This window comes from Symphalangus syndactylus, chromosome 18, assembly GCF_028878055.3.
Source record: "Symphalangus syndactylus isolate Jambi chromosome 18, NHGRI_mSymSyn1-v2.1_pri, whole genome shotgun sequence".
Lineage (NCBI taxonomy): Eukaryota > Metazoa > Chordata > Mammalia > Primates > Hylobatidae > Symphalangus > Symphalangus syndactylus.
In genome coordinates, this window is record NC_072440.2 from 81,121,411 (window position 1) to 81,140,816 (window position 19,406).

The window sequence follows — 19,406 nt, forward strand, 5'->3', positions numbered from 1 at the left end:
TGCCCTATCCATATTCAGCAGGCACAGCGTCTGGGTACTCGGGGTGTGCTTTTGACATAAAAAGAGTCCCTTCTATTAAAAGCCAGCCAGCAGCCCCCATAGAGTCCCACGAGATAAAGTCGTTTCAAAGTCATTCGCTCCCATCCCACACCTACATATTCAGCAGCTGACCTAGTTTTGAGAGAGCTAGAGGGTATCTGGATGTCACCTTATTTACAGAGAAGACAGAAAATGCGCTAAGCTCTGGGCCCTTGCTGCACACACTATCCGGGGAGATCTATCCTCCCCCTAGCAGGCGTAGAAGAGAGAGGAACAAATTCTGCTCAACTGAAAGCTGGAAGCTTCTTGCTAATGTCACCTTTGGGGATTGAGTGGCAGGGCTTAGGGGCACGTGACTCCCTTCCTAGCCATATTCCAGTTTAGCACCTTTGGGCACGTGGATTAAGGAAGGGGGTTCCAGAAAGACCTTGGCAGAAAATGTACGACTACGCTTCCCGCCATGCCTCCTCCTTCATCGTTCCCAGGTCTATCTCCAGACAGGCGCTGATTTTGGAAGCCTCACTCTATGAATGATCCTCTATCATGGCAGGGACTTTGCAAGGATATGCACGGAGTCTGCCTGCCTGGGTTTCATCCCAGCACCTCCACTGACTTGCTGTGTGACCTTGGCCAAGTCATGTTAGCACCATGAAACTCAGTTTCCTCTTCAGTAAAATGGGATTAATAGGAGCACCTGCCTTGGGTTTGTTCTGAGTATAGAACGAGGGACATTTTTAGGATAGAGCCTGGTGTGTAGTAAATGCTACACCACTATTAGTTGCAGTAGTTGTTGTCATTATTCTGGGTGATTGTGTCTAGTGTGAGAAGTAGTCACTTTTTAAAGCCAGTTCTTTTGCCTGGCTTCCCACAGCTTCCCATCTTGATTTCTCTCAAGGTTATCTTTGCCTGGCAAGAACCTAGAGGGAGATTTGAGGAAGCTGCGAACCATGCTAAACACATTCCTCATGAGTGGGACTGTTGGACTGGCCATTCCAGCCCATGGAGCCAAAGTCCTGCGAGGCATGGAGAAGCCCCTTCGGGGCTAAGTTCAGAGGAGGAGAAGGGACCAGAAGTCAAGCAGGACGCTCTGAAGTCCAGGTTCCTCAGGGTATGGGGTCTCAGGCAGGTCCAGGCTTCTAATCTCACCCAAGTCTCTCTCCAGAATCACCCTGCACAGCTTCTCTGCTGGTTCCAGCCCCCACTCTCCATGTGCCTAAAAAGCAAGTTAGCACAAAGCTCAATTTCTAGCCTTCTAAGCTGATAATAATCTTATGTATTACGCTCCTTAAAATAGTTTTCTTGTCTTATCATTTGCATGGCACTGTGCTCAAACTCGTGTGAGATGGAGCTTTGGGTAGAAAACACCTACTGAGTCCCAGGAAGCATTCGCATTGATAATGACCAATTCTCACAGACGGACAGTGAAGTGAGGCACCCGGTCATCTGTGGATGCTGTCAGAGACCCCATTTCTGCCACAGGGAAGGGAGAAGCAGCTAAACTTAAATTGACTGACTGTAAATTGCGTTTTCCCTCCATTAGCATTCAGTCACCAAAAGAAATAATAGTAACCACAGCTATGTTGTAACGATAATATGTTATGTATGCATTATGTTTTACCAAGCAATTTTTCATGTCTCATCTCATTTCTGAAGCCTAATTCGGGCTATGAAGCTGGGTGAGGGTGAAGATTAGTATTGTCCTTGGGAGGAGGAGGAAGCTGACCATGAGGTTCTGAAACTGACCAGAAAGGATATGTTTAGCTGAGCCAAGCTCAGGACCCAGCTTTCTGGAATTAGAGGTGTCATCCCTGGGGCTGCGCTTCCCTTTTTAGCCCATCTCCACTCCCCACCCCCACACACAGAACACAGAAACTCTTGGGGCTGCATTTCTGTCCAGCTAAAATTGGGTTGAAAACAACAAAGGATCCCTTGAAGGAGAAAAATCACAAATGCATAATGTTTACTATGATCACTTTTCCATTGTTTAATTCTTCCCTTCTTTTCCTTTCTTTACCCTTTTCCTTGTATTCCCTTACTGTCCTAAGAGTCACAATTTGGTGGCCAGCAGGCCAATGTCAGCCCATGGACGTGTTTTGTTTTGCCCAAGAGCAGGTTTAAAGCAGTGTAACTAGGCAGGTATTGTGTGGCACCTACAAGCCATCCACTCTTGCTCATATTTCTCAGTGACTCCAGGTCTGCTCATTCATGACCCCTGCTAGATACCTTGGTTCAGAGAGCCTCTTGAAAATTGCTTTTCCCTGTAGCTATTTCTTATGGCTAGAGTGCTTTCTGATGGTGCCTTAAGATATTTTCTAGTCCTTTACAGTGATCTAAGGAGGGGAGAGAAGCCTGGCTTTTGGAGGGAGAGCTGCTCTGTCCCTGATAAATCCAAATCTTATTTTTAGGGCTGTTTTCCTCCTAGTGGTTTTCAGTGGGGTGGGCATCTGACTCAGCCCGTCCCTGTCCTGTTGGAGGCTGCTCTGGCCACATTGTGGGGCCACCCTGGGAGGATTTGGCCTCCTTTCTCTCATATTGCTGTCTCTGAGAGATGGCTGCAGCCTCACCCTTGCAGAACCTGCCCTCTGTCTGGTGAGGTGACCCTGCATCCAAGATGGCTCAACTGTGCACACCAGAGACAGCATGTTTCAGCATCCAACTCCATCCAGCTGAAGCTGCCCTCTCTGAGTCACTTCCAGCTTTGCTCTACCTACATCCAATCCCTCCCCTTGGACTCTCCTGGGTACTGGTTCCTGTTCTCGGTGCCTGTTCTCTTCCAGTATTGGCCTCCTGGTTATAGGCAAATTCACCCTCCTGTGCTTCCACCCAGTCCACCAAATCGTTTTTTTCCTGAGTACCCTGTGGATACCTGGCTCCCTGCTGCCTAGATCTCCTGCTCCCTGGGTACCAGAGCTGGAGGACACAAACTCTTCTCGTCTTCCAGTGCCCAGCTTGCCGCTCTGGTCTCTGAATACAAAGAGAAGGGGATGCAGAAATAAAGGGTGTGGGTAGGACCAGCTCTCTCAGTCCTCCTGTCCACCGGCAATTGGGATGTATTCTTCAGACAAGTGACTAGCAATCCAGGATGCCCATCGACATAAGGGAGTTTTGGGTTAAGTCTTTGGTGGTGGAATTTACAGGGTGCTGATAAGAAGGAAGCAGATACATCAGCATTAGAGCTCACACTTCCTGGCACGTGCCTGGGAGCCAGGCCCGCTTCCCCAGTCATGCTGACTTAGACTTCCCTGGCACCTCCTTTTCGTGCTAATTTGTAAGTAAATTAATCTCCATAGAAGGTCCAAATATGTGAGTTTTTTTTCTATTCCAGAAACAAAAACCGGGCTTCTGTCCATTCAGTTAATCATATTATGTTTCACTGTTGGAATTTTTAGGCAATTATAATAATTATTGGAACTTTTCTTCTTCCAGAAAGCTGGAAGCTTCCCCCAAAGTTGTAATGCATGTGGAGCGCAATTGAGACGTGGGTGGTGAGAGTGTTTATGGGCAAAGTGGTGGGGAGGAGAGAGCTGGGCAGTGGTTGCTTTTGTTATCAGAGACTAAATGAGACAGAAATCAAATGGAGAAAGACTCCCACACTCAAGAGGCATCCAGCCTTGGTGTCCTGGCTGGCAGACCCTCCAGGGGCTCAGAGATGCCACAGCAGAGCAACTCTTAGCAGACGTATTTTCTAGGCACCTGGCTGTTGAGAGAGGAGGGTGAGGAGGAAAGTGGGGAAAAGGGACAGGAGGAGGTAGAACAGAAAAGTAAACTCATCCCTGCTGAATTATGTGGTACCTCATTTGGTGCGAGAAATAGCTCTTTCTTCCTCTATTATATGTCCATTCTATCTATCAAGCTATTTAAGGAGTGCCTTTCATATAATTGATACTAACCATTAAACTACAACATTGAAGGAGCAATTGCTTAATTCTGAGGAAAATTTAAATTTATTACCAGCACCTGGTAAAAATGAATACTAAAGAGAAGGAGAGAAACCCCCACAGAAGATAAATAGAAAGCCAAGTGGGATATTGACTTGATCCTTCTCCAGTGCAGGGTAATTTGGCTTCTAAAGTGAGTTAGATCATAATAAATTAAATTTAGATTTCTGCACATCAGTTAAGTAACTCCCAAGACAGAATTCCAGTGAGAGGAAGAAGGTGATAATACACGGAGGAAATATTAAAATGAAGACCTTATCTAATAATCCATAATTGATGTGCAGTCCCTCGGTGAGGGGAAAGGATTTTCCAGCTCTTTCCTTTGCATGGGCCCAGGCAAGTGAAGGGCTGGGTGCCCCTCCTTCCTCACTGGAACTTGTTCTGCATGCTATGGGGAATGTCTGCCACTGACAGTCATCCTCTTCCCAGACCATCCGTTCTCTGCAGGTAGGAGTTATATTAGCAGTATGATATGGGAGCATATGGTGATATATTAGCATTTCACTGGGGATTATGTTGCACCGTCTCCCTCTCTTGGCTGGCCCTTGGAAAAATAGTCACTCCCTAACTGGCTGGACAACAGAAAGGTGTAGGGGTAAGCAGATACTTTTGTATTTTTATGACTAGCTGACAGTGGGGAAGAGTGGTCTTGTGGATGACTGGAGCATCTGGTGATATGGAAGGAACACAGTTTTGAAATGAAAAGTCCTGGATTAGAGTCTCAGTAGTGAATTCACTTTTTTTTTTTGAAATGGAGTCTCACTCTGTCACCCAGGTTGGAGTGCAGTGGCATGAACTCGGCTCACTTTAGCCTCCACCTCCCCACTTCAAGCAATTCTTGTGCCTCAGCCTCCCAAGTAGCTGGGATCACAGGCACACATCACCACACCCAGGTAATTTTTGTATTTTTAGTAGAGATGGGGTTTCACCATGTTGGCCAGGCTGGTCTCAAACTCCCGACCTCAAGTAATCTGCCCACCTCAGCCTCCCAAAAGTGCTGGGATTACAGGGGTGAGTCACTGCACCTGGCCGGAATTCACTGTTTATATGATTTGAAGAAGCCACTTTGTTTCTTTGAGCCTCAGTTTTTTCATCTGTGAAGTGGTAACAGTATAACCAGCCTGGCTACTTCATAGGGGTAATAAAAATGAGATATTCAAGTGAAAATGCTTCGCAGATTATAAACAATTTTCTTGGGCCTGTTTGGTATTGACTTTCCATCATTCTTTCATTTCTGAAAGTTTGATTTGGTTCTTTTTGAAGTCTACCCAGCCACTTTTTGTCTTTTGTTCTTTACTAATTTTTATTCCATATTTTATTTTACTTATTTTTATTTGTATACATTTGGGGAGTACAGGTATAGTTTTGTTACATTATACCATATTTTAAACATTTTATCTATAGTTATGCATTATTCTATATCTAGTATTCCTGTATCCAGAGTCCTTGGAGTATCTAAATCTGTTTATAGTTTCCACTGATTCTTACACGGTAGACTTGTCTTGTCTTATAGTGACTTGTTTCCTTGTGTGTCTCGTAATTTTGTATTGTGGTTTCATCTTTTGATGACCTTTGTGGGAATTCTGGGGTCCTAAATTGGAGATGTTTTCCTCCACATAGGACTTACATTTGCTTCTTCTGGGAGCCAGGGTACAACTGATCTGGACCACTTTGTCCCCTTCTTGGGCTTAATTACAGAAGACTCAGGTTCAGCTTTTCCATCTTTTGGGAACCACGGTTTATTTTCTCAGTGACCTTTACCCTGAGGGCAGCCTCACATCTTAGCTCTGCTTATCATTGAACTACCCTACCTCTGGTTTCAGCATCCTGTATTTTTTTCCTGGCTTCACTCCTCCTTTCATGTTGAAGATTTTCCTTCTAGGAAGACCAGAAATGCATCAGAACACTTGTAGAATCTAGTTATGGTTTAGCATGAAGAGTCCCCTGGGAGTATCTGGTTTGCCGTGGTGCTAGATAACAGAAGCTTCCAGCTAGTGGAAAGCAAGGGCACTCTGAGGGGTGTCAGGTAGCCAGAGGCTGTGGTCCTGGAAGCAGCCTGGCTACATGGAGACAAGAACTCCAGGGCCCCACAGCTACTTAAAACTGGGTCTGTTGAAAAGAGGGGAGACTGTACAGGCTTTGAGACAGACATCAGTTGTGTGAACTTAGGGAAATCATTTATCCTCCCTGTGCCTCATTTTCCTCATTTGAAAATTGGGGATATAGTTTCTTATATCTTAAGTTTGTGGGGGTTAGAATTCATTTGAGGTACCCCTTACTCACTACTTCCCTCTGGGGTTCTAATAAGGGGAGATGTGATGGTTAATTTTATATGTCAACTTGGCCAAACCACAATGTCCAGATATTTGGTCAAATATTATTCTGGCTGTTTCTGTGAAGGTGTCTTTTGGATGAGACTAACATTTACATTGGCAGACTTTGCGTAAAGCAGGCTACCTTCCATAATGTAGGTAGGCCTCATCCAATCAGTTGAAGGTCTGAAAAGAACAAAACTGACCTCCCCAAACAAGAAGGAATTCTGCCAGCAGACCACCTTAGGACTTCAACTGCAGCTCTTCCCTGGGTCTCCAGGCTACTTTGAGGATTTTGGATTTGTACCTCCATAATCACATGAGCCAATTTCCTAGAAATCAATCAGGCAATCAGTCACTCTGTCCTCTCAATTTCTGTGTATACACACACACACACACACACACACGCACACACACACAGAGTTGGTGATATTTTTCTGTAGAACCCTGACTAATACAGAAACACATACAAGAATCTGCAAACAAATGGGAAACAAATAATAATTTTATTAATTTCATGACCTGAGACAAGTAAGCTCCTCTAATCCTAAGGAAAAGCTTTGGGTAGAAGCTGAGTTGGACAATGTGGAATTGCCTGAGGATGAAGTGGAGCTTTCTATATCTCCACTTCAGCTCTAAACCAAAGGACCAGAACACTCAGGGTTTTGGGAGAGATGGTGGCACAGACCCCAGATCTACATATTCAAACAGCCGCTTGGGTGAGATAGGCTTGCTTCTAGAAGGCAAGCCTAGTGTGTGCTTACTACCTAGGGACAAATAGAACAGGACAACCTGCTCCACCTGGACAGTGGAAGTGCAGGCCAGAGGGCTAGGCCATGGCTTTACCACACAGGAGTCCTGCTCACCAGCAAAACATGTGTGGCTCCAACCGGTGAGATTAGTTTTGCTTCCCTTGGGGAGGAGCACGAAAGAAACACTGGAAGTGTTTACAACACTCACAGCAATGCCCTAGATAGGGTTTTACATGTTCTCCTGCACTGACTGTGCCAGGCTCCACACCATATTTTATTTTCTTAGGAGATAACTCTTCCATGGAAATATGATCTGGTGGGTGAGGAGAAAAGGGTTCTCCTCCTGATAAAATATGGTGTAGAGCCTGGTGCATAGTAAGTGCCCAGTGAATGGCAGGCATTACCATAGGCACAGCATTTTCACTGAACAACATCTCTCCATCAGACGTTGATATAAAAGGTAGCGTCTATCCTGGGTGATATATCCCTTTTCGTAGCACACATATGGCAGGGTCTCCACTGTGTTTGAATTCCTTGATGAACTCATCTGACTTCAGTTGGTCTAGAACAGTTAGACCCTTAGTTACCTGTTTCACACTCCTGTGTGTTAATTTTTCGGAGGTGCAAGTCTTAGTGATGATACCAGGGGTTGGAAAATCTGGGAAATATAATAGCTGCCACTAAATATTTGAAGACTATGAAAGAGAAAGATTAGACTAGTACCAAATGGCCATGGGGGCATAACCAGATCCAAAAGGGAGATATTACCAGGAGACAGATTCTTGATCAATATAAGAAGGACATATCTAGAAGTTACAGTTCTTTAAGGTTGGAGTGGGCTATTTGGGACCTCTGTGTCACTGGCTGGACCCAGGAGGGATGTCCACGGGGCAGTGGCATGTTATGCTGAAGCTTCCAACGTTGGATGGATAGATGCATGATATCTTCTTTAAATAAGAATTTACCTCTCTGTTTTCTACTCTGACCTTCTTCTACGTTAACCTAGCAGTACATCCCCACCTTCTTGCAGGAATCCAGCTGCAGAATACCTCCTTTTTTGGTCCTGGCTGTTAGGAATAAGCTCACTGCTGGGATGAGAAGGTTTCTCAGCTAGGAGAGTGAAGAGTAGAGGGGCTGATGGTGAAGGGAGTACAGACATCCTTTGAAGGAGGAATAGCCTGAATCAAAGAAAGAAGTTGGCTGAGGAAAATGACAAGAAATGCACAGATAGTGAGTCTTTGAAGATGGTCCAAGAAAATGGCAGTGAGGCTGTGATAAGGCCCTGCTGCCTAATGGCAAAGAGCATGGGGACTGCAGCCGGCTGCCAGAATTCTAATCCCAGCTCCAGCACTGACAAGCTGTGTGATATCGGGCACAGGACTTGGGACCTGTTATTTCTGTGCCTACATACCCTCAATTGTGGAAAGGTAATATTGGTACCTATTATTGTGAATATTAAATGTAAATAGTTATGACACATAGTATTCTTCCTGGGTGTTAGCTGATTTATTACAGGGTAAATTTGAGACACAGTTCACGGAAGGATAGAAGCTGTATCAAAGGGATAAAGAGTTTCTCATTTTCAAGGTGAAAAAGAAGACAATTGGGGCAGTAAGAGAGAGCTAGTAGTACCAAGCTCAGGAAAGAAGGGAGAGAGACAAAAGCATGAGTGGGAATGTAGAACAGCTTTAAATCCTAACAGAAGGGAGGGATACACCAGGATTTCAGAGCCAGATAATCTGCTTGAAGTGAGAGGGAGTAAAAACAGTCCCAGGGAAGGAAGGAGAAAAGGAGATTCAAGATTTCTCCTTGAAGCATGGTGGGAGGAGAGAAATTAAGCAACTTAATGGATGTGCCGTCGAGCTTTAGTTTTTGATGCCAGATTATTTAAGCAATGGTCTTGGCCAGGGGTTTGGCAGACTTAACTAGACAGTTTCTGTTGAAAAGATTATGTCTTAGTCTTTCTATGCCTGGCTTATTTCGCTTAGCATAATATCCACCCATGTTGTCACAAATCACATAATTTCCTGCTCCTTTAAGGCTGAATAATGATCTCGCTTATATGTGAAGCCTAAAAAAAGTCAAACTCAGAGAAGTAGAGAGTAGAATAGTGGTTACCAGAGGCTGGGGGAGATGTTGGTCAAAGAGTACAAAGTCAGTTAGACAGGAGGAATAACTATAGTTAGTAATAAAAATATATTGCATATTTCAAAATAGCCAGAACAGAGACTTTTTTTTTTTTTTTTGAGACAGAGTCTCGCTCTGTCGCCCGGGCTGGAGTGCAGTGGCGCAATCTCGGCTCACTGCAAGCTCCGCCTCCCGGGTTCACGCCATTCTCCTGCCTCAGCCTCCGAGTAGCTGGGACTACAGGCGCCCGCCACCGCGCCCGGCTAATTTTTTTTTGTATTTTTTAGTAGAGACGGGGTTTCACCGTGGTCTCGATCTCCTGACCTCGTGATCCGCCCGCCTCGGCCTCCCAAAGTGCTGGGATTACAAGCGTGAGCCACCGCGCCCGGCCCAGAACAGAGACTTTTAAATGTTCTCATCACAAATAAATATTTAAGGAAATAAAAATGTTAATTAGCCTGATTTGATCATTCCACAATGTCTACATGTAACAAAACATCACATTGTACCCCATAAATATATATAGGTATTATTTGTTAATTAAAAATAAAACTTTAAACAGGATTAACGTTTGTATTTTCTGTTTGTGGCATCATACTTTTGAAACACATTCCCTCTAGATTGAATAAATTCTGGTCAGAAAGTGAAGCGGGGGCTTGCTTGGGGGCCATGGGTGCTGATGAAGGCCCCACAGGAGTGGGCCCAGTTCTGAGTGGAGCCCTTTGGGAGCTCCTGGGTATTTGTTCTTGTTTTCCAGGGACGTATCACTTCCTGCACCAGGGAAGTGTGGGAAGGTGAGCATGTGTGTTCAGAAGCTTTCTCGGATGTTTGTATGAGCCAGGAAACGGAATTCAGAGTATAGATACAATGTACTGCAAAGGCCCCATGCAGAGTCAGGGAGGAGGCTGGTGTCCTGTGATGGTGTGGCCAGAACACCCCACACTGTGCCCTCCTGTGGCACTTTGGACTCTTGAAGCTGGATGTGGGGACTCATGAATGGAAGAGCTTGGAAGACAACTCCCAGGGTCTTTCTCTGCCTACTGACCCTCAGTAGAGGAGATGCTTCTTATTGTTTCTGTCTTTGGTGTTGGGAGGTTTAAATCAGTGGTTCCATCACTTAACAGCTGATGACCTTGGGTCAGCCACCTAACCTCTCTAAACTGGTCCTGCCCTGCACAGATAGGGGTTGGGTGAGGATTCCGTGATGATATACAAGTAAGCTGCCTTATAAAATATAAAGTGCTATTGAAATAGTGATATTATTTTATTTTATTTATTCTTTATGTAGTGGTATTATTTTAAACACACCTTCACCATTATTTAATACATTCAGATATTGTTGTAGAAAAGCCCAGCTCCCAGTAGGGGCTGTTCCCCCTCAGGGGGTCTCAGTGCAGCAGACTATGACTGTGCTTTGTGCACGTGACAGTCTGAGGGGAACAGGCCCCTCCGAGGACACCTTCCATGACTTCTTTCAATTTCTCATGCCAGCCTGGCTGCTGCTCTGGCTTGCTGGGGGCCAGAATTCCAGAGTTCCAAAATTCTGGAGAGCTCACAGCACGTGGTGCTCCCAGAAGGCACTGCAGCCAGGGATGCTGGGATGTTCAGCTGCCCTGTAGGGAAACCAGCAGCCTCGGGCCCTCTTGGGCCCATGCCTCTATCTGATGTGAATAGAGAGTAGAGGTGGGGTGAGGCCAAGAGGTCAGTTGTGCCCACCCTCTCTGGTGTCGTCATGCGTGCCTGCCCCTCCACCTGCCTCTCCAGCACAGGGAGGCAATGACCCACTAGGCAGGCCCCAGTTCCAGTGTCCCTTCCCACCTGGCTAGATGGCTGAGGCCACTTCCCACCTGGTCTCCTTGTCCTCCACGTGTGGCCAGAGACGTTTTCTCCATGACCTGCTTCAGGCAGACTCAGCTACATTCTGGAGTTTTCTTTCACTCATGTCCTCTTTGCAATCCACATTCCAGCCTTGCCATTCCTCAGCTAGCCATTCCCTGAACAGATTTTTTTTCTCTGGGCCTTCCTGCGTGTGATGGTTCATTTTATTTGTCAATTTGACTGAGCCACGGGGTGCCCAGGCATTTGGTCAAACGTTATTCTGGTTCTGTCTGCGAGGGTGTTTCTGGATGAGATGAACGTTTGAATCAGTAGACTGAAGAAAGCAGATTGCCCTCCCCAGTGTTGGTGGCCCCGTCTAATTCACTGAAGGCCTGAATAGAACAAAAAGGCTAAGAGGGAATTCCTCCTGTCGATGTCTTTGAGCTGCGACATGGCTTTTCCTGCGTTCAGACCCGACTGGAAACATCAGCTCTTTCTGGATCTCCAGTATGAGCACCACAGATCCTGGGACTTGTCAGCCTCCATAATCACATAAGCCAATTCCTATTTATAATACATATTTTTCTGTGTCAACTTAAACTATATATATAAAAGATCATATAGAACTATGCAGTGCCCAGGTATGGCAACCCCTGTAATCCCAACACTTTGGGAGGCTGAGGGGGAAGGATTGCTTGAAGCTAGGAGTGCGAGACCGGCCTAGGCAACATAGTGAGATCCCGTCTCCACAAAAGATAAAACGTAAAAAAATGAGCTGGGCATGGTGGTGCACACTTGTGGTCCCAGCTACTTGGGAGCTGAGGTAGGAGGGTCGCTGGAGCCCAGGTGTTTGAGGCTGCAATAAGCTGTGGTTGAGCCACTGTACTCCAGCCTGGGTGACAGAGTGAGACCCCATCTCTAAAAAAAGAAACATTAAGCAATTTCATCCTTGTGTGTGAATGTCATAGGATATACTTACACAAACCTAGATGGTAGAGCCTACCACACACCTAGGCTGTAAGGTATAGCCTGTTGCTCCTAGGCTATAATATAAATTCGTACAGCTGTTCCTATACTGAATACTGTAGACATTTGTAACACAATGGTAAGTATGTGTGTATCTAAATGTATCAAAACAGAAAAGGTACAGTGAACAGACAGTATTATAATCGTATGGGACCACTGTCGTATATGCAGTCTGTCATTGACTGAAATGTTGTTATTATGCGTATGTGGCTGTATACATATGCACATGTGCGTGCGCACGCGCACACACACACACACACACACAACATTGGTTCTGCTTGTCTAGAGGACCCTGACTAATATATTGCCTTTTATCTGGCTTTTTGATACATACTTATTTTCCCTCTCTATCCTCTCTTAAGCAAAGTAAGATCTCTACTCATCCTTCAATATTGAACTCATTTGACACCTTACTCAAGAAGCTGTCCCCAGTTCCCCTCACTCCTCTGCTCCCATAGTCTTGTCATCGTGCTCATGTAATTGAACTCACTTTGTGGTGTGTTACAGGCATCTCCATGCATGTCTCTCTGCAATGTTGCAATCCCCTCGAGAGCAGGGGCCTTCCAGCTCCACATCACTCTTCCCTAGCTCAGAGCACTGTAAGGGCTCACAACTTATTTAGAAAATTGCGATGAATTAAATTGGAAACAAGCCAGTGGGAGACAGTTCTACGGCCCTTCCCATGAGGATGGGATTTCAAGTTTACTGTGGGGTGATGTTCCAAGCAGAGGTGATAGCTATCAGGCTGTGACATTGCAAAGCACAGGCTGGGGGTTTCACACCCCCACTGATTTCCTCTAGAATGTTCTGTAGCTGCAGTATCACAGGACATTAATAAAATCAATTATTGGATAAAAATCTCTGGTCTCCAAAGCTTCATTTTATGCTATTAGCAGGAGAATGCTGTTTTTAAAAAGGAGATAACACAGAGAGAGAGACAGAGAGATCAATTACTGGATAAGCTCACCGTGGTGCCCAGATGAACATGCACACTGGCCAGCAGCCCCTCTTAACCTGCCATGTGGGCCAAGCCCCTGCACTGCTGTCTGTGGATCCTGCCCTGGGCCACCCTGGTCAGGTTTCCCGAGTGCAGGAGGTGCATTCTACTCAGTAATGGGATGGGCAGCTCTCAGCTCAGTGCCCTTAGTACCCGGGCAGCTTGAGACACTTGCACGGCCACTGGGGTCAGTAACACATGAATGAGCATCCCTCCCTCAGGGACAATGTCAGCCCCAGGATACCAACAACCCTCATGTTCCAGATCAGAATCTGATCAGCACATTCTTCCTGGAAACACAGAGTCTTATGTTTTATGAACCTGAAAGTTCTGAATTGTTTCAGGTACAGGCCAGCTCCTCCCCAGGGGTGAGTGCTAACATGCATTGGGAAGTGACCACCAAATTTAAGTGTCCAGCTTCTCAAGGCCTTGAAGTCCACACCTCCTGCTAGCTATGTGGACGGTCTGTTGGCTGTGGAACCGGTGTGGGCAGGGCAGACCCACTCTAGGCAGCCTAGGCTGTGGCTAGGAGGCATTCCCTTGCCTCCTCTGCTGGAGGAGCCCAAGAGACTGAGCTCTGCTTTGATCTCTGCCCCTTTCCACCTGTGCGACCTCAGACAAGCCAATAACCCTTTTGGAACTTCATCTTCCCTACTCAGTTCAGAAGGTTTTGGTGAAGATGAAATGAGATCATGAATACAGAAGCCACCTTACAATTCTAAAGTGCTCTATCCACGTACGGTGAGGGTTATTACTCACTCCCCCATTGATGCTTCTTAAAAATACCAGATTCCTGGGTAGGAGGGAGAAAGGAACAGATAGGGTGGTGGTGAGTAGCACACCACTGTAGATGGAACTCCTCCTTCCTTCCAATCTCTGGCTCTTCTACAGCAGAGGAGGAATGACAGTCATTCATGAAACTCTGTGCCAGCCATGGGGCCAGCACTTTCACACCAGGTATTTTCAGATTGCCCTGGAGAGATGGCCTCTGGGGTTGGGATACTAGAATTCAAGTTCCAGTTCTGCCATTTCCTAACTGTGGGATCTTGGGCAAGGTACTTACCTCTCCAGGCTGTTATCTCATTTGTATAATAAGGGTATGCACAGCATCCCTCTCATAGAATTGCTCGGAGAACTACATGAAGTAATGTGAGTCAAGATCCTAGAACAGCACCCAATATATAGAAGTGCTCAGAAAATGGTGGCAGCCGTCGTTGTCATCGTTCTGTTTTTATTGTTGCTGATGGTTTCATTGATGTTCTGCCTCTGACCCCATCTTTGAGCCAAACCTTGCCAGAATAAGCCTGGTCTCTGGGGTTGGGTACTGTTAGGCAGACGGGGGCTAATGGAGGACAGGGAGCTGTTCTCACAGACTTCCCATTCGTGTCACGCAGCCTTCGGACGCTGACTGGGACGACCTGTGGGACCAGTTTGATGAGCGGCGGTATCTGAATGCCAAAAAGTGGCGCGTTGGTGACGACCCCTATAAGCTGTATGCTTTCAACCAGCGGGAAAGTGAGCGGATCTCCAGCAATCGGGCCGTCCCGGACACTCGCCATCTGAGGTACTTCCTCCTTCTCCCACTCTGTTACCCCCGCAGTCAAAAGAGATCAATAGCAGGCTTGATCTGGGGCCTGCTGTGTGCAGCACTCAGTGCTAAGAACTGGGCTGGACCATCTGCTGCCGGTTGAACACTAAAGGGATTCGGATTTGGTGATTGACCCTGTCTGTGTTGCCTACTGCTTACTGCTGAGAGCCATCCTAAACCCCCCAATTCCCACCAGGAGGTTGGGGGCAGGCATGGCTTCTTTCACTTTAACCTGCTCCTCACCCCAGGGATCATTTGACACGAACCCATAGAGCACCAAAAACATTACAGCTGACACCTGTTTTTCCCTGGCAGAATCCCACACCCAAGGCTGGGTTCCAAAATAGGGGAAGGCAGGACGATTGCACCCTGGGGTAGGTAGGTGGGCGGTGTTTTCTGTGACTGGGAGAGAGCCTTCCTGTGCCAGCCGTTGGACATTTTGCCATGTGAGAAGAGGAGCCAGCTTGCCATTGGTTCTTCTGTCTGCCTGTGGAGGGACTCATTCACACAGCTCCATCCTGCCAGCCTTTAGTCAGGCCATGCCTTCAGTGGGTTGCAGAGATCAGGCCTGGAGCTACGTAGAAAGCTTTGTTTCCTAGCAAGCAGAGGCCTTGTGAAGACTTTCTGCCTTTTTAGAGTCATAGCAGCCCTTATGCTCCCTGGTAAGACCTAGTAAGCAGGTCAACCTCAATCTCAGCTCCTCCACTCCCGGGCTCCTGGCCTCCAAACTGGGGCCCAGAAATGCCAAAGTCCTGTGTGGGCCTTCCTTGTCTGCTGCAGGAAATTGACTTTGCACCAGCCTTAAATAGCAGGCTGGCATGCTGAGAGGCTGTGGTACTGGTGTTAGCTTCTTAGCCTCATATTTGTTTGGGTCCATGGGTACTCACATTGTGGAAACTGGGGTTTATGAGCAGTAGAGCAGGAATTTTCATGACTTATGAGGCTGATTCCTCTGGCAGTTCTTAAGTTGGTACCCTGTGAAGACCGGCGGACTCCATTTCCCCAACTAGGTTGCACTACTCGGAAACCTTGTCTTCTACAGCATGTATGCTTTGGAGTGACTCAACCAGTCCTTGTTAATCACCATCATTGCCAAAAGCAGCTGAAGTCTTGGTTTCCCTACGAATATAGCAAGGGGGGTGAACTAGATGATATTACAGCTTCTTCTAACTCTGACTTTCTGTGAATTTAACTCTCCCCTGAAGGGACCCATGAGACTCTGCCTTAGCAGCAGTTCCTGGCAGTCCCCTACTGCCAGAGACCCAGTGCATGGGCTATACCTGCTTGCTCCCTTCTGGCCTGAAAGCGTCTGAAAGTCAGAGTCTTGTATTATTCCTGTTTAAATTCCTGGGCACTTGTCCTAATCCTTGGCATCTGAGAGAATTTTATTTAAATATTAGGTTATTGTATTTCCCCGAGCAGAAACTGCATATAGGAGAGAGGGGAAGAGGGAGGAGACAGGAGACAGGAGCCTGAGAAGCTCTGGTGGGTCTTAGGCAGGTGGACCCTTGTCCTGAGTCCAGAGGCCAGGGCTTTCTTGAGGGACAAAGGGAGGTCTCCTAGCCAGGAAAGTTGCTGGCGCATCTGGATGACAGCCCCCTGAGAGACACCTGTGGCTGCTCCCACCTGCAGAAACAAGGCAACAAGTAATTCACTGAGTAGGCAGGTACTTGGGGATACCCTGAGCAGGACTAGTTTCTGCACTTACCTTCTTCTACCATTTAGAGGCAGAAACTAATATTTTGCAAGGGCTGGGCATATGTGGTGGTAGGTGATGAAGAATTGAGCCTGTTTCCAAGGAGCCCAGCTCACAGTGTCCAGTTCCAGGCTTTGCACCTAGCCCAGTGTGTTCCATCTGTTAAGAAAGTGTGATCTGCTGGGATTACAGCAAGAAGGGAAGAGAGGATTTAGACAGAATTTAGACTCTCTTTGGGAAGACAAAAAGGGAAAGTGTATCAGCCATATGTCTGCCTCAGGGCACAAGCCTTGCCCTGTGGGAGCTGGGATTGTGTTACTCAGAGAATTTCAGACTTAAAGAACTTACTCTGAATGTGCAGGAAAAGGAAAGGTCAGGCGATTGAGAATAAGGGCAAGCACATGGGACCAGCAGCCATCTAGGGGTATAGATCACCTACTATGTGCAAAGCCCCAGGCTAGCACTGCGAGGGGCCACCAATTGGATCAGCCATCTCCAAGCCAAGTTTAGTCACCATACTGGTGTCACCCTTGTGGTGATGAGAGCTCCAAAGACTGCCAGCGAAGCTGTTTTCTTCTTTCAACTGGGCCCTTCTGTCTACAGGATCTCCCACTTCCAGCTCTTGGTCCTCAGGGAAACCCTGACTCTAGGTTGGAGTTATCAGCTATGTCTCTTAATCCTTCTGTGATTCCAGCCTCCCCATTGTGTCCTGGCTTCATCCTGATGCAATTCCTGGAGCTTGCCTGTCTGGGCTGACAGGGCCCTGGGGCATTTTGGGCCCTGTCTGCCTCAGAACTGAACAGCTAATGCTGCTGGTGACCTGTGTTCTGGGGACCAGGGATTCTCTGCAGCACTACTGACATTTGGGGGTAGATAATACTTTGTCACAGGGTGTCCTGTGCATTGTAGGTTGTTGAGCAGCATCCCTGGCTTCTACCTACTAGATGCCAGTAGCACATTCCCCAAGTTGTGACAACCATGTCTCCAACCGTGCCATAGACATCCCCTTGGGGGCGAAATTGCAGTGAAGATCTCTGCTGTAAATCCAGCCCTGCTTTTTACCTAAGTTCTCAAAAATGAAATGTAAACATGCTTTATCAACCTCATCACCAGCAACAAGACAAGGCCAAGCCTTCTTTGTCAAAGCAGAGTTGAATGGAAGGCAGTAACAGCCCAGGGGCTAAGGATACTGATCCTGGGATCAGATTGCCCTGTTTACAGTCCTGGTTGTGCTGCTGACTAGGAGTAAACTTAAAGTTGCCTAGCTTCTCTGTACTTCAGTTTTCTCTTTTGGAAAATAGGGGTAAAAATCACAATAATGATCCTACCTAATTCAGTTTTTATAAAGGTCAAATAAAATATATATAAGGTATTTACCTACCTAATAGTAAATATTTTTCAAATTCTAGTTGTTGCTATTATTACAGGGTATATGGGCAGGCTGATACTGAAGGGCCAGGAATGGAAGGAGAGGTATCTGCCAGAAAACTCAAAATGATCAGGCAATAGACGCAACTAAACCCCCAAACGGAGCACACATCTATACCCCAAGTACCAGGAAAGAGCATTAAGATCACTAAGTTGTCAGGGACAGTGAGAGGGGCAGAGGAGAACAGAGGTGGGTTTCAAAGTCAGGTTCAATGCCAGAGAAATGGGAGTGAGTGGTGTCAAATCCCCATGAGTGTGGGGTGCTGGTCCTTAGCATCGATCATAGTATTTCTCAATCCAGGCTTCTTACAAGAATCACTTGTGGTGCTTTCTTTCAATGCTGGTATCCAGACTCCAACCAGCTGAATTATCTCTTTTCTAAGCTTCCCAGCCAGGGTTAAGAACCACTGCTCTAGGTAAGTGCTTCTTAAACTTAAATAGGCAAACAAAGAACCCCTCTGAGGATCTTGTTAAAATCTGATTTAGTACGTCTGAGATGGGGCCTGAGAGTCCGCATTTCTAACAAGCTCCCAGGTCATACCAACGCCGCTGGTCCGTGGATCACACTTTGAATAGCAGGGACTTAGAACAACCATTCTTAAATTCTGGTTTCCCAAACCAGCAGGCCACCAGCATCAGCATCACTTGGGAACTTGTTAGAAACACAAACTCAGGTTTCACCCAGAACTACTGGATCAGAAACTCTGGGGGTGGAGTTTAGCGATTTGAACTGATTGTGTCTCGGTAAGAGCTACAGGTGATTCTGATGCCGGCTCAAGTTTAGAAACCACAGAGCATCAGCCTGTACCTGTGGCTTATTTTTGTGGCCCAGGTGAAGTTCATAGGTAGGACTTGTGTAGCTAAAAGGCTGAGGGTCTGAGTAGAGAGTAGAGGCCCTGCAATAAGGCCACCACCTCCCCAAACACTACAGCCTCTCCATTTCTCCACTGACATGACTTCTGTCTCAGGCTCTGCGGAGACTTTGGCCTCTCTGGTTCCTTATTGCTCCTCCCTCCTTTCCCAGTTCCTTCATTCACAGGCTCCATGTCCTGCCATCCTCCTAGCAATTGACGTCACATCTCCTGAGAAGCTCCTACTGTGGGGTCACTCCTGGCCCCATTGCCATTGGCCCACTCTGGACCTCTGGTTCCTTGAGGACACCCAATCATATTGATACAGTCTTTGCCCCTGCTGGGCCTCCTTTGTGTTCCCATCATGCCTAAGGTCCTACTGATATCAGTTGCCCTCTGGGGTGAGTAACATGTTGAGCATCTCCTACAGTGCTTTCCTTGTGTGTGATAGGAATTCAATAAATGTTGAAAAAACGAAAGGGAGGATAACACTGGAAAAGCAGTTGACCACCCTCTCCCACCTGCTTTACATGTAGCAAGGAAAAGAGGAGCTAAAGGAAGCCCCTTCTCCTCACCCTTCGATCCTCAGGGGCCTTGTAGAAGGAATCAAGAGAATAGACTCTGAGTTAAAGGAAAAATGCGTTTCCCTTAAAGAGTTCTCATTACTGAAAAAAGAAGGGTGAAGAAACCGCATGTGGGAGGGGTCTGAGCTTATTAAATTTGCTTCCAATTTTCTTACCACAGTAATTGGATTCTGATTTATAGGATGCGTTTGGACAGCGCCTGAAACAGAGAACTATTAGCTGAGCATTAGAGCAAGTGCTGCCAGGAGGG

At 46.6% G+C, this 19,406-nt stretch overlaps 1 protein-coding gene across 5 annotated transcripts in view; it reads left to right on the forward strand.

Annotated features, from left to right (window-relative positions):
- The window catches only part of GALNT14 (polypeptide N-acetylgalactosaminyltransferase 14), a 232,784-nt gene that overhangs the window by 131,369 nt on the left and 82,009 nt on the right, over positions 1-19,406 (forward strand). For all 5 annotated transcript variants that reach the window (XM_055252509.2, XM_055252515.2, XM_055252511.2 and 2 more), the window contains exon 2: positions 14,404-14,573. In XM_055252509.2, the coding sequence (XP_055108484.1) occupies positions 14,404-14,573 (170 nt within the window). The remainder of the gene's footprint in view (positions 1-14,403; positions 14,574-19,406) is intronic.